The sequence below is a fragment of the Danio rerio genome, chromosome 8 (assembly GCF_049306965.1).
Source record: "Danio rerio strain Tuebingen ecotype United States chromosome 8, GRCz12tu, whole genome shotgun sequence".
Classification (NCBI taxonomy): domain Eukaryota; kingdom Metazoa; phylum Chordata; class Actinopteri; order Cypriniformes; family Danionidae; genus Danio; species Danio rerio.
The window spans coordinates 50507375-50523867 of record NC_133183.1 but is presented as its reverse complement, the minus strand read 5'-3'; the positions used below and the strand labels follow the sequence as shown (position 1 = coordinate 50523867).

At 37.7% G+C, this 16493-nt stretch overlaps 1 protein-coding gene across 1 annotated transcript in view; it reads left to right on the top strand.

Annotated features, from left to right (window-relative positions):
* Window positions 1–13608, top strand: part of gfra2a (GDNF family receptor alpha 2a) — a 179849-nt gene extending 166241 nt beyond the window's left edge. Inside the window, exons 8-9 of the mRNA NM_001017996.1 lie at window positions 11504–11569; window positions 13492–13608. Coding sequence (NP_001017996.1) covers window positions 11504–11569; window positions 13492–13608 — 183 coding nt within the window. The remainder of the gene's footprint in view (window positions 1–11503; window positions 11570–13491) is intronic.
* The last annotated feature ends 2885 nt before the right edge of the window (window positions 13609–16493 follow it).

The following is a 16493-nucleotide window of genomic DNA, read 5'->3' as shown; positions in this document are numbered from 1 at the left end:
GACTAATTTCATTGGCTGACGCTGCTATGATGATCGCATCAGCCCCAACTTTAGACACGCCCTCTGTCAAGCATTGACGCTGAAGCCCTGTGTGAATGGGGCTTAAGTGTGTATTTTTCGGAAGCGAGTTGCTGCTTCGATGTGGTCGGGCAGAGGATTGCAATGGTTGCTCAGCATCATAATGTCTATCGACCAAACCCTATTAACAGCAATTCATATTTTACTATTAAACACATTTTATTACTTACTGGTTGATATATCATCAATGAATGGTTTAGTTCGTAATCAATCATACATCACTGTGCATTACTATTTATAATTAATGGATATTAGTGTAACCGTAGTGTAAAGTGCTACCACATAATCCAATAACTCCAATTAAGATGTAATTAATTGTGCATGAAACCCATATACTTTATTTTTTTCACAAGGGTAAAAGTAATACTAAATGAAGGTCTCTCAGTCACAGAAACAGAAGGTGATAGAAACAGCTGTGCGAATGAATTAAAACACTGAACGTGTTGCTTGGTAAATATTTAGATCTCGCCACTAACATAGCAGCATTTAACATCAATTAAACACTTTGTTGATTTATTTAGTAACACATGCTGTAGTGAAAAGATAACATGAGGGTATTTACACATAGGAATAGTGTATGCTAACAGCCTCTTTGCATTTTACTTAGCGTTGATTGGACTAGTTGACAAAAGTCAAGCTATGAACAACTGTAGAATAAACAAACAACAAGAAATAAATGAGTTGACATTTGTACCTTTGTTTGGTTAATTGTATGCAAATACACACACACATTGGAGTGCAGTTTTTCACCTGAGTGCAAAATACTCTCTAGAGACGTCGACGGGCACATAATTAACATATTAACAGCGGAAATGTTAAATGATTGAGTGTGCCCCTGAAAACAACACAAATATGATGAGACAGAAAAATGTGTCCTCACAATTTCCCAGAGGAGCCACAAAAGTGCATGTCACTGTGTACACAATTCATAATGTGTCTGTGTGTGTACGTGCTGGGCCAGTAGAGCAATGCTTAATTTATTGTAAAAATGATAATTAGTGCATTACCCAAGCAAGAAGTTTATAATTAGAGACTGCCTGAGGGGAAAACATTGTCAAACTTCACTATTCCCCCGCAATTCAGAAACGTGTCAGACACGCATCACAGATTCACCCTATTGCTGAAACTCCTTTTTTATTATTCTTCTGGTCCCACTCAAATGAAAGATGAATAGTTTGCCATGGGCCATTTTTCTCATTCTGACAGGTAGAGAGAAAATGGGCAAAGTCTCGCTCTGTTTACTGTGTTTTAATTCCAGGCAGGGTTTGGCATCACAGTGATTTTTGGAGGTGAAATTCAAAAGGAGTGCTTTGCTTTCTCTAGCAGGTCCAATAGCACTTAAAGTTTGCCTGAGGCAGGAATGATGTTCCCTCACAGAATCTACATGTAGCAGTGACACTTCTTGCTCATGGGCACAAATGAGGGATCTTTTCTATTCACCCAACACTATAAAATGTCTTCAGTGCTTCACTGGTGGGAGATATCAGATAGTCATATGTTTGATAGAATAGAATCCTTATACTTGTCAATTTTCTGAATTTGCTCACTTTACATATCTACTGTGTCTGTCTGACTGTCTGATACAATAATTCACCAACAATAATAGTATTATGCAGGAGGCAGAAATATATTAACTGGGAGACTGCAATGTATCTACATCTCTGCCTTCATTCTTTATGTAAAACAGTATCATACACTTTCAGAAATGAAGGAAGAGGAGCTGTCACAGGGGTAGTACCGATATATATTTGTAGCCAAAAACTCCACAATGGTACATCAAAGGTGCATATTAGTACCCAAAGGCACCTAAAAAGTACCTTTGAGGTACCATATGACCCCTTTAGGTACAAATATGTACACTGTAAAACCAAACAGTCAACTTTATCAAATGAAAAGAGTGTAGTAACTCAAAATCACCTGAAAGTTAGTCCTACTCATTTGAAAAGGGCTTTAAACTCAGTGTTGAAGGTAAGGAGTTAATTAAATACCTCATTACTTCAACTTAAATGGAATAAGTTTACAGTACTCATATAGATTAGATTTTTTTTTTTTATTCAAATGGTCTGTGGCGATTTCCTCAAATGGTTTAAGTTGCCTTAACTTAAGTTTTACAGTACTCATTTGGTTTGAGTTATCTTCATTTATTGGGTTTTACTGTGCGCAAACTGGTTTGGTTACTGAAATAGATTAAGTTCACTGTACTTATTAGGATTTGTTTTTGAACTGTTTTTTTTTTTTTTTTTTTTTTTTTTTTTTGCAATCGGTTTTCTTAAATGTTTTTTTGGTTTTCGGTTTCCTTAACTTTTTGGGTTTTACAGTGCAATTTTTGAAAAGGTACTGCCCCAGAGACAAATCCTTTATTTCTGAGAGTGTATTATACATTAAGGTGACTTTGTTCCCTTTCAACATAAAAAAAAAAATGCTATCACTTTATTTTTATGGCCCCTTTTGTACATTTTTCTTGACTATAAATTACATTGCAACTGCATGCCACTAATTCTCATTAGAGCATTAGTAGACTATCTGCTTAATGTGCTGATGTTGCTACTGTATATAAACAAACATTATAACCTGTATTTAACAAAATGCATTAAAGGCACCATCAGTTAATCATTCAGCCGGCAGCTAGCTCTCTGCAACTCTCAAATGGTTGCTCACTGAAGCTAAGCAAGGGTGCGCCCGGTCAGTACCTGGATGGGAGACCACATGGGAAAGCTAGGTTGCTGCCGGAAGTGGTGTTAGTTAGGCCAGCAGGGGGCGCTCAACCTGCGGTCTGTGGGGGTCCTAATGCTCCAGTATAGTGACGGGGACGCTATACTGGTCAGTGAGCACCATCTTTCGGATGAGACGTTAAACCGAGGTCCTGTGGTCGTTAAAATCCCAGGATGTCCTTCAAACCCGGCATCCTGGCCAAATCTGCTAACTGGCCTTTGTCCATCATGGCCTCCTAGCCCTCCCCATTTCATAATTGGCTTCATCACTCTCTCTCCTCTCCACCAATCAGCTGGTGTGTGGTTTGCAGTCTGGCGCAAAATGGCTGCCGTCACATCCTACAGGTGGAATCTGCACACTGGAGAGGAATTATTATTCAGCAATTACTATTATCAAAATAAATTGACATTGAAGTATTTACGACTGACACATTAGAGAATCTCTTGTTGTCATCCGATGGCAGAACAAAGTAACTGTCAATAAGCTCTACACACAGAGACTTCTTTGCTATGCAAAAATAGGTGGCTTAAGAAAGCCTCGTCTGAATGTTTGAAGTAGTTTTAAAGTTTAAATAATTGAAGGAAACAGTGTGAAACAGTTGGCATAGATAGATAAGCACATATATGTTAGCATGTTTCTAGTATGGATTGGCATGTTTCTTGCTAGACGATTGATAAGGTGTTCTGAAAAGTTGCTAAGGCAAATAAATAAATTGCCAATAGTATGTATGTAAAATCATATCTGTTGTCTAATAATATGTAACACTGGAACTACTGAGACATCATTTTGACCATTAAAAAGTTTGTTAATGTAAAACCCACATAACTACAGTACCTTGATGTTTCTTATATGTGTGTGTATTTCATTCTAACATTGTTATTTTCTTAAAAACACAAAACTCAAAATGTTTCAGAGTAGTATTTGGTACAGTCTTATATGAATCATCAAAATTATTGCTTTTGGTGTTGTTATAGTTATATAATTCTGGTTGTTCCAGCAAAGCAAATCAGTTAAAATAACTGTGGTTGCATTTTGATATAGTAAGTTTCATCATGAGGGGGGTCTCTACACACCAACACCAGTGTGCAGCATCGACTTGGATGATGCGACAGCAGCCACAGGACAACAGTGCCAGTGCGCTCACCACACACCAGCTATTGGTGGAGTGGAGAGACGGTGATAAAGCCAATTTGGTGGATGGGGATAATTTAGAGGCCATGATCATAAGGGCCGATTGTGTTGTACATTTTGAAGTCTCTTAGTTTTATTTAAGTTTCCTACATCTTTAAGCATATTTCATGATTTACATATATACGTACAGAATAGTGAGACTAATATCACAACTAATTTTAGGACAGTTATTGCTTATTGAGCAAAGTGAGCAAATCAACAAACAAAAACAAAAAAAGCATGGGTGCTTCAGCAAGGTGGCAATCTCCAAACTCTAAACAATACATGAAACTCTTCCAAGTCTTAAAACTGAAGTGAAGATTGAACTCTAACAGGTCTTACTATTAACTTTAAACACCTAAAATTACTTTTATTTTCAACATTTCCCTCTCTTAATTCAGTCCCATGCAAAACTACAAATCCGCTAACAGGTAGTTGGACCAACACAATTCCTTCATGTTGTCATGTAAATTAACTTAAGGATTTACAAATTTAAGTTGACTGAATAAAAAACGAATACATTACAAGAATTGTGTTGTTTTAGCTTATTTTAAACAAGTAGTTTGAACACGCAGCAATACTATTTTTTCAATGTATATGGCTATTTGTGGATGTCTATTAGATTTTCACTAACAGCCTTAATTTAGCCTTGTTTTAGCCAAGCCATCTAATTTTAAGCATCTATTAAATACTAAATTGTCTGGTGGGCTGCAGTCAGAGTAAGAACCTGCAGTGAAACTGGTATAATACTGCATTGCTTGAAAGACTTTTAGCTTCAACTTTCAGTTCCAAAACATTTAATCATTTTTTGCTCAAAATTAAACCACAGAAAATGATAAGACTCTGAAGTGCTTACAATTCTCCATACTGTTGCTATGTCATATGATAAGCTGTCAAGAGTGTACCTAGCTTACTTGAAGCACAGTTTATTCCAACAAAAGTGAAAGGAATTAGTGTTTTCTTCAAGGATGAGCGATTTTACGGCTATTTGTGTGTTGCTTTGATCAAATACAATAAAGTCTTTCTGAGTGTTTCCATGTAAACAATCAGGACAAGTGTGAGAGGCCTAATGCAGAGAGATGAGACGTGAAGGAGTGCGGGAGAAATGGTCGAAGGGGAGGAGAAGAGGAGAGTGGGCTTTAGCAGAGCTGTGAACAGAGATCTGGGCTGATGTCAACAGGCAGCTGACACACATCAGCGCTCACGCTAATTAATTGGCTTTTAGTCACTGTCCTCTGTTTCTCTCACCCCTCCGCCTGTCATCACATAATTTCTGTCCCGTCCTCCGTCTCTCGCTCTGCCTCTTTTTTTCTCTCTATCTCTCTCGCTCTCCTTGCCAGCTGCAGTTCTGGCGTTTGCCTAAGCCTGCATCCAATTATGCGTGTTTACACAGGAGATGCTGAAAGTTCACTGCGTGAGCTAACGCTAATTCAACGCAATCACTACATTCATAGATCAGGTGAAATGTCACAGAGAACAAAATAAAGAGACATGCCATAGACAAGCATAGATATATAATTAGATGGCGGTAATTCTGGTAGTATTCCGTTTATTGAAACTCGCTTTCGACTGGATGGGGCATTTGCAATTATGGTCATAAACTGGAAGATATAAACATAATGAGGTGAATTCACCAAGATTGAATTGCACCTACTGATGGTGTTGTTTATTTGCACAGGTTGTTTTCACAGCCAAGGCGCTAAAGGAATTATGCAAATCAGGCAATGGTGCAAAACATAGTAAAATCGCATCTGTGCTGAATGCAGTTGGCACTGAACAATTCCATGAGCATGGATTCTTGCTAACCTTTTTAAGTGGGATGGGATAAAATAAATTAAATCTATACAATATTAGAACATTGGAATTAATCAGCATGTTTCCTCATGCTGAAAATGAATTTTATATTGTAATGCTAATAATGCTACACTAAACTAAACATAAAATAAAGCAAGTCAACAACAGATCTTTTTCTGACAAAATAAAATTCAGCCACAGGCCTTTTATTTTGTAGAAAACAGTGACCAAAATTAGGCAACAGCAGTAAGTGTTGCAAAAAGGAAAATAACTAAAAATCATGAAGGTTAACTGTAGTCAAAAAGGGGTAGTCCATGTAGTGACTTCCACAGGCTATAACTGTCACCAAAGTTTTTTATTTTGGTTTAGGTAAGGACTTTGGGCTGACATTTCAATAGGTTAGTGGCGCTCTGTTAAGAGCTGTTTCATCTCTGTATAAACAGAGTAAGAGTTTGGTTCACACTGCTGGCAATAAGTCAGACTTGTTTCCAGTCCATATTAGACTCTAGCAGGGCTGCCCGTTGTCACCAATTCTGTTCAGAATTTTTATGGACAGAATTTCAAAGAGTCCGGTTTGGAGACCACAGGATTTCATCTCTGTTATTTGGAGATCATGTTGTTCTGTTGGCTTCATCGAGCATAGACCTTTAGCATGCACTGGGGCGGTTTGCTGCAGATTGTGACGTGGCTGGGATAAGAATCAAGTCCGAGACCATGGTTTTCACCGGAAAAAAAGGTGGTTTGCCATCTCCAGGTTGGAGGAAAGTCCTTACCCCAGGTGGAGGAGTTCAAGTATCTTGGGGTTTTGTTCACGAGCAAGGAAGCAATGGAACATGAGATTGACAGGTGGATTTGTGCACCGATATATCAGTCTGTTGTGGTAAAGAAGGAGCTGAGATGAAAGGCAAAGCTTTCAAATTACTGGTCAATCTATGTTCCAACTCTCACCTATGATCATGATTTGGGTCATGACCGAAAGGACAAGATCTGGGATACATGCAGCCGAAATGAGTTTCCTTTGCAGGGTGGCACCCTTATAGATAGGGTGAGGAGCTCTGAGTAGAGCCGCTGCTCCTCTAGATCGAGAAAGTCAGCTGAGGTGGTTCGGTCATCTGTTTTGGATGCGCCTGGATAGGAAGTGTCTGGGGAGAGGGAAGTCTGGAGTTCTCCCCTAAGACTGCTGCCCCGTAACCCAGCCCCGGAGACGCAGATAAAAATGATGAGATAAGATAAATTGCTTTACATAATTTGCTGCGCAATGTGGCCCTATAGCTTCTAATAAACATTTACATTTGCAAGAGGTTATCTTTCTATACAACATGCTCCTCATAAAAGGTCAGTTTAGGCAGATCTTTGATTTATTTATTTTCTGATAATGAAGGTAAAGTCACTGCAGGTTTTCAGTCCAAACCCTCTTAGTTGACACTGTTTGGATATAGATCCTTTGTTCATTTCTGTCATTTGAGCCTGTTGAGCTATCACCCATCCCTGGACTACATTTTAACTAATCTGAATGCTTGTTTAGTCTGTTTTGGATCCACAATTGCAATTTAAAGATGGTGAAAACAGTTATCGAAGCTAGCACATAGTTTAAAAGGGCTGTCCTTATTGCTAGTTGCGGATGTGTTTTGGGCATAACATGCAGGAGTCTCATCTCTTATTCACTTTAAGTTGTGATTGCACCATGCCACATTCACTATTTACATGGTAGACTTTATAAGCAGAAAAACTGAATGCTTCACTAGAAAGGAAACAGAACTGCTTGTGTGCAAGGTAGTGTTGTCACGATTCTTAATTTTGGTACCTATCAGTACTGAAGTTTTAAAAATCCATTTCCCGCTAGCATTTAAGGGCTGTTGAGCGCATTTCTTAACGCCACTGATTTGCTCAACAGAAATTAATGTGATTGGCTGTAAAGGTCATCAGTTCTCCACTCTTCACACCTGTTTACTGAGTGCAAGCACAGATTCAGACACTGCAGCTGTATAAAGCCACAAAGATCATCTGGGTTTGTTTATGAGCTGACATACGAGCGATCCGCTGCTGAATTGACAGATATTTGCGCCTTTAAACATCTCCAAAGACTCTCCAAAGATGCTCCAAAGTCCCTGTCTCTGCTTTACAGTGGTGAACTGATGAGTTTCATGGCCACAGTAATTTCTGTTAAGCATGCGAATACAATGGCAAATCAGCACTGTTTAAGTACACGCTCAACAACACTTAAATCACTCTTTCATTTTCAATTCGACTTAGTCACTGCCAACTTATCCAGTAATGTTTTACACAGTGGATGCCCTTTTAGCTGCAACCCCAATACGAAAATGGGAACAATGATTTAATATTAGCAAGAAATGGACGTTTTAAATTTCAGTACTGATTTGTACTGAAAGCAAGCAGACCCTCTATAAAAACATATAAATATAAATAAATAAAAAAAATAAAAACAAGATGGATCCTATTAAAGCCCTCTTGTGGTGAAGCAGGCATGGTAGGAGGTAGCGGTTCTTATGTTAATGTACACAATATTACTTTTAATTTGATATATTTCTTCGTATTTGAAAATGTTAATGTGCTTCAGTGCATCCCTGTGTGTGTAATAAGCCAGGTGTACATGCATTTGGACCCACCCATCACTAAAGTGCTCTTTAAATAATACAAATAATTAAAAATCTTACTTTAAACCAGCTTTTAGTTGGTCAATGGCATGATATATATCAGTGGCCTCAAAATAGAAATGTTTAGCAACTTTTAACAAAATAGTGATAAGATGTGCCATAACACACCTCCTTTTCAGACCAGCATGGTCATGGCTGCACAAATAGTAGCAAATTTGTTAGATATTTAAACAACTTGGTGGAGGATTTGAAAGTTATACCTGTGCTGGGCTGAACATAGCCTGGTGCAGCATTGTGCCAGGTGTATGATAGGGCTCTATATACTTGACCAACATTGTTTTTTACTTTTGTTATCTTATCTACTAAGAAGTTAGTATAGTACAACGCAAATACTCTTTAAGTTATCACTAGAGTTATTTAGTTGTACAATATTAAATTGTTATAGAGTCTAAAATCAGTTTTGTTAGATGCTTGCATCCTCAAAAGTCACTAGCTGATCATGTCAACAAGTCAAGTGGCATAAGGTGTCCCCATATGGACTATGACCATGGCAATCAAAATAAATCACACATCCTTTAACACTTAACTGGTTTGCAGGTTGTTCACTAATAAGCCACAGGGGTTTGTGGTGAAATCCCACACATGCTTTAACAGCTCATATAATGCACTTACTTTCAGCATCTCAGAATCACTCATTCTTTCTAATAGTCCTTCATGCTCTACCTTTTAATCAGAGTAGGAGAGATTAAGATCGATTGAGTCTCGGGTAAACAGCCCAGTGTGAAGAGAAGGCTGACTAAAGGAGCACAAATTGAAGCACTAAATCCCAACGGGATACAGTCTCTGCCTCCTGGCTATTGTATGTTCCATGTGGCCTTTCGGATTTCTGGACTGCAGCACCTGATTAAACCGACCTCTTTGAAAGAGGCAAACAGATGCAGGATGTTTCCGCAAGAATGCCATTTTAATTACAAAACGCTGAGGTGTTCTTATTATCTTTCGAAACAATTCAAAAACAGGACCAGGCATCGGCATTGTTCATGTGATATTCTAGCATCGTATCTTGAAGGTGTTGGGAGATGATTACATCTCTTCTAAGCCTCAGTAGTCTTATTGCAAATGCCAAGCTGGCAGCGCGGATGTACTCCAGACCCGGCTGAAAGGTCTCTGTCTTTATTCTAACATAATTGAAAACAGATTTATTGGATTACGGTGAGTCTGCAGTAGTTCAATCCCACCCTTCTTTGTCATAAACAATACCGCGTTGACGTCTTGACAAACAAGCCTTGATGACCTTGTTTGGGGGAATGGAGTTTTACGGTGCGGGATGCAAGAATAAATGTATGGTTGTTGGAGTGAATAGGAAGGCTGTGATTCGCACATCCTTGTAAAGACCTTCAGAGGAACGAGGCCTTATGAGAATTCAGCCAATTAAAAGGAGATGGCCAAAAGCGGTGGCTTAAAATAAAAGCAAGTTGTGAAGAATCATGGAGCCGTTCAGGATGTACGGTTTTCTGGTTTGCATTACAATGTAAGGGGTAACAAAAATGTAAGGAAAATTGTAGGATATGAAGAAATAATGTATAGGTCGAAATAATGAAGGTCGCGAGTAGGCCTGTAATCTGCTCGCAGTTCACTTCTCCTTGTGCGTAAACATCAGCTGCAATCGATTAATTTTGCCATTGATTTACCGCCATAATGAAGTAAAAAGTTGTAAAATGTAGCAGTTTCAATCTCTCCACTGCAACACAGGCTAGCACAGCGGCACCCATCATCCATCATAGATCATGTAATATGATTTTCATTAAGCTGTTTAAATAGAAAACACATGTTCTAACCAGCCTGATCTCACGAGGAAAGTATTTTACGTTTTGTCAGTTTAGTGGCTAATTTGTACGCATTCATACGAGTTCAGTCGTATGAAAATGTACAATTTTAAAAAGGAGGCGTGGCACCAAACCCCACCCCTAACCCCAACCGTCATTGGGTAATGAGCAAATCGTACTAAATTGTACGAATTAGATTGTAAGAATTCATACAAATTAGCAACTAAATTAAAAAGCTACGAAGTGCCGTGAAATTGCGTTGGTTCTAACACATATTTGGTTCTAACACATATATGAGTCCTCTGCCTTCAGAACGGGCCACTAATGAGAATGAAGCACGGCTGCCCCCTACTGGTAATGTATTTCCTGAGTCAGAGAATTTCTCTGACTGCTGCGGCTACCTGTGGTTAGTCAAGGCATACTAGTCACTGAGACGCGCATTTCTAAAGGCCATATCTGTATGCTAAAAGAGCTGTGGTTTAATGTGATAAACTTGATGTTTCACCATGTATACTTTAAAGCCACACCTTTTAAATAATCGGCATACTATAATACTCATACAGGGGGGTCAGCTCAAACTCATGTGTGAGCCAGCTAGTCACAACAATATTCTTTCTGTTTTTATTTTTGCAATGCGCAAAATTACTCTCTTGGAGCATAAGTTTCAAATCTGATTGGCATAATGGCATATGTTGATTGATATCACGGTAGTTTAGATAAATCATGCAAATCATGCTGCAAAAGCCTCATCAGCCCCTTCATTACCCTTTACACATATGAGGAAGAACTTGAACCAACACACGCATACACCAGCGCACACACTTAGCTGATTACAGTGTTTATATGCATATTTTGAGAGTCTAACACACATTTTTGGAATAAGTTTTGGGGAATTTGTTGTGTGTGACAATCTACTTTTGTAGATCACAAAGGATACATTTTAGACAGTTATTATTTTTGAATTTGTTTTTACTATACTACTCTGTAGATGTCAGTGGCTAAACAACTTTAGGATAAGTAAATTTGAATGTCTATGTTTTGCATGAACTGTGCCTTTAAAACCTTTCCTGGCTATCTAGAAACACTAGGAAATCGTGTCTTATTCGAGTGAATCATTATATCCCGAGGTTTGACCCTCCCAAAATCCATAAAAGAGTGAGATATCAGTGAGCTTGATAACGCTTCACATAAGACTGATTGTCAGATGATAGATAAGATAGATATGCATTACAGACTGATACAGTAGATCTCTGTGCCACTATATTACATTTAATCCCATTTCTGAAGGATAACCTTATTTCCCTGCAGGAACTTGATTGCTATCCGTCAAAAGACTACAACTGCGAAAGTGCGGAGATGAAACTTTCCAAGCCAGTGAGTTCAAGCATTATATATAATGATTTTTTGATGCAAGAAAGAAATGCGTGTCCAGAGACTGAGCACCTAAGCATCATCACATGACTTTATTGTACATGTTGTAATTATACTTATTTTATTACTTATATACAATCAGTAAATAAAGAAGTTTTAATCAATCAATCAATCAAACGATAGGCCTTTGTATAAAAAAAATACAATAAAAAAAGTAATTCATTTTAAATGTGCTTTTATTTGTTTGTTTGTTTGTTTTAGTTTGTTTAAAAAAGGAATATTTGTCAACACTATACCAAGTATCTTGAAAGGTCAAATAGTTTATAAAAGTAAAGCAAAGAACCAATTTATCCATCAAATCATTCAATCAATAAAAATAAAAATGCTTGACATTATTTGTTTATGCAACTGTTTTTTTCAGTGTATCACTGACTACATGTTCAACTTATTTGCCTTAATCTGAATAAGACAATAATATGATTAAGGTGTTTACGAGTTGCTTTTTGACTGTTCCTTTCATGGTATCCCGTATGTCATACCACATAATTTGATTAACGTCATTGCTTCACCACGCGATCCACATTTTCTCCAGAGTTTCATGTAAATTTGGTTGTTTCATTTTTAACTTGTCGACTTTAACTGCAGTTTGACACTTTCACTTTCATTCAGGAACATTTCATGCATGCCGTCCGTGACAAACGAGATAAAAATGAACAAATCTTTTTGAGTCATTTCATTCAATTTGCCAAAATAACATTAAAATATGTTACAAGATACACATCTACACATAGCCCAAACATTGATTACAATACAAACAAGTCATAACTAGAATGCTACTAAACTAAGAACAAGAAATTGTTCATTGTTTACCTGGTGTCTATGATTCACTCTATTCACTTCTTTTGGCATGTCTTCGTTCACCTGACACTGACAGATCCATAACCATTGCATACAGTCTGAGCCATAAACAACCATTATTAGTTCACTTTTTGAGTCTTTGGGTTTTTAAATCGCTCGTTCAGCAGATGACGAATGTAAAGAAAGATTACTTAAACCTAAGGACTCGGGTGGATCAAATCCTTTTCAAGTTCTGAATGCATATGATTGGCTTTTGTCTTTCACATGATGAACGAACAACTCAAACCGAGGACTTGAGAGATGAATGAATCCAATATTTTTACGTGATAAACAAACGACTCAAAGATTTAAGTAATTAACGAATCAAGTATTTTTTCCGGCTCTAAATATGCAGTCGAAGTCAGAATTATTAGCCCCCCTGAATTATTAGCCACCCCCTTTATTTTTCCACAACTTCTGTTTAACGGAGGGAACACATTTTAACACATTTTTAATAATAATAGTTTTAATAACTCATCTCTAATAACTGATTAATTTTATCTTTGCCATGATGACAGTAAATAATTTTCGACTAGATATTTTTCAAGACACTTCTATACAGCTTAAAGTGACATTTAAAGGCTTAACTAGGCTAATTAGGTTAATTAGACTGGTTAGGGTAATGAGGCAAGTTATTGTATAGCAATGGTTTGACCTTAATCGGATTAATCAAAAATTGCTGTTTACATGATAGACTCTTAATCAGAGTATTGGCTTAATCGTTTAACATTGGATTATTGATGTTCATTTAAACATACTCACTGATACACTTTTTATTGATTGGCTGATTAAATTACCAAATGATTGATTGATTGATTGATTGATTGATTGATTGATTGATTGATTGATTGATTGATTGATTGATTGATTGATTGATTGATTGATTGATTGATTGATTGATTGATTGATTGAGAGGCTTTGTTAAAATGCGACATACATTTGTTTTTGTTTTTTATGAGATTCACTAGTTGTTCACCATCTGCAGTTTCATAAAATGATTGTGTCAATGTTTGTTTGTTTATTGACAGGAGTCCCCACTGAACACAAGAGTAGAGGACCCCAGAAATACAAGCCCAGGTGTAAAAGCCCTAACCGAAGCAATGATGCAAAGCCTGCTGTTTGCTCTCGTAACCCTCGTTATGTAGAACTCACTTGAGCTTCGTAAGCCAGGACAGTGAGGACAAAACCCCCTCATGATCATCTTCAGACCAAACTTACGCCTCTCTCTTCTACTGCAGCTTTCCTTCTTTCTAACAAACACCAAACAGAAAGACACATATCGAAAAACAAAACTGCTGCATCTGAACAAAAAGTTGCACACAGAATGAGCGAAACGGCAAAGAAACATACTTGTGTACTTAGCCGCTGGATTCCGAAGTCGACGGGGTCTGATTGGTGGACCTGCAACTAAAGAGGTGCATACAGAGCCACTTCCTGCCACCCACACCGCCCATAAAAGGGCATGTCGCAGCACCCATCAGGCCTGAATTACCCATTGTCTGACACTGGATTACACCATCTCTGAGAAGCTTTCTCCATCCAATCCGGCCCACTGCCCATTTATTGGATTTGCCGCACTCTTCTTTGACAGCTGCTTTGCCTTTCTCATTGTGATTATTCCTTTTTGGTTTCCATCTCTTTTTTTTTCTTCCTTCTTTTGTCCACCAGTCGAAAAAGGAGTAATTACTTTCCTGTGGTTCTTTTAAACGTGAAGTGTTTGAAGCTTAAATCTGTACCCTGTTGGCACGGCGCGAGGTGGACGTGATGGGTGACAGCTCTCTTAGTCACATTCTGTACTTAATTTGACAGATTTGAACATGAAAAGAGCAATGGGAGGATGCTGAAGTGGATCAACAGAAGAACTCGATCTTTTGGGTGGGATCACCCTGTCTATGAGCTGACCACTTGTGTATAATTTTGTCTGTGAATATGATTTATTTTTTTTTTTTTTCCAGAAGTACAGCTGTTAATTATTATGTGTTGTCTGTAAGTGAATAATGACAGGTGAGACTCCATAGGAAAGTGTAAATGAGCAGTGGAAGTGACAAGAACTGCATGACTGAGGAAGACCTGGAGGTTGCTCATTCCACTAACCAGGAAGAGTTCATTCAAATATGAGAAAAATTGCATAATTTAGTCCAACTTAAGACATCCTAGGTGTATTTCTTTTTTCAGATGAACAATTGGAATTATATTAAATTTTGTCCTGACTATTCCAAGCATTGCAATTTAATTGAATGGGACTTTTTTTTTTTTAAGGATCCAAAAAAGAACATTCATCCATAATTAAAAAGTCATCCATACATGGCCAGCAGTTTATAGTTCATGAGAAATCAAAATTTACACTCTTTATTATGCTAGTGCACGTTGTTATTCTTTAGGTCAGTGTATCCCGACCCAGTTCCTGGAGCCAGGGGCAAATTTAGTGATCTGGGGGCCCTAAGTAATACAAGGTATGGGGCCCTAACTATGTTTTATATATTTTAATATTTAAAGGAAAATCTATCTCCCTAATTTATTTAAAGCAATAAATTCACAAATAAAAGTTCACAAACAGGGATATCCAAACACCTGCAGATTTTAGCTCCAACTTTTTTCAACACATGTGTGCAAATGTTTCAAGAAAGCCTAGTAAGAGCTAGATTAGCTAGTCCAGGTGTGTCTGATTGAGGTTGGAACTAAACTTTGGGCACCCTGATGTAAAGTTAATTAGCTATTTTTGTGATTAGATTTTAACAGTAATAATAATAATAATAATAATAATAATAACATTTAATCAAATTTAATTCACAATCCATCAAACAATTTTTTTCACCATTTTTATATGAATTGAGTAATTGCGGTTAGTAAATCCTGGCTGTTTCACTGGGAAATGTTATTTGAACAGGCCCTTGATCTCTTAACCTCCTCACAGCGCTCATCATCTGACAGCTGTTTCAGCCAAACAGCAGAATCGCGAAGGAAGCTGCGTTTCATTGTTTGACTTATTTCTACTTTTTTCCAAAAAGTTCCCAAAATTCTCACTCCTTCCTGCACACTTTACCTACTCTGATCGCTGGCAGACTGGCGTCAATAAAATCTCTGTGATTGTGAACAACAGCAAGATAATAATAAACGATCCATTAAATAATTACATTTAAAACAGAGGAGAAGCTGATGTGTTTGATTGTACCAGGGAAATACCTCACGCTCGTGGCACTAAAACATTTGCCGTCGGTATGCAGAGGAATGATCTACTCTCAATGCTGCAGGTGTGAGAGACGGCTGTGTGAAGTAACGTTAGGAACGGTAACACCAGTAAAACATTTGCTAGTACCTTTTTTGAAAATATGGCGCTAGGGCTGGGTCTTAAAAAAGTCGCTAAGTTGGCAAACATTGGCTGGCAGAGCATTGACTGAAGTGCTCACACCTCGCACATGTGCAGTTTGGAAGGAACAGTCTATATTCATGGGGGCCCCCAGTTTTGAAAATAAGCAATAGCATACAATCTCAATAGTTATAGACAGATTTTACAACATATGATAGAAAATGTATAAAAGAGCTACATGATTAATATAGGCTTCTTGACAATGGCTGAGGGCCCCTAATTTTCGAGGGCCCTAAGCTGCTGATTACCTCGCTTCCCCTGCCTGGAGCCACACCAACAGTACATAATTTGTATCCATAATTCTCCCTATCTGGCCCATTAACGTCATGTTTTGGAGTCTCTTCTTATGTTCTGATGAGTTGTGTTTGATTATGAAGATTTTGAATATGTGTACTGTTGGTGTGTCTTCAGGAACAGGGTTGGGAAACACTGGTTTTCACAGGGAAAAAAAAAATAGTTTTGGCAATCTCCAATGAAAGTCTAACTATTTGGAGTGGTGATTCTCTGTTTTTGTCAGTTTGACAGCTACAGCCTAAATATTCTTAATCACACCCATCTTACCATTAGTTTGCTACAAGGAAATGATGTACAAAAAGTAAACCCCGCCCCCTCTACTTAATATTCAGTGTCAGCGTGAAGTACATGAATATACTGAAAAGTCTC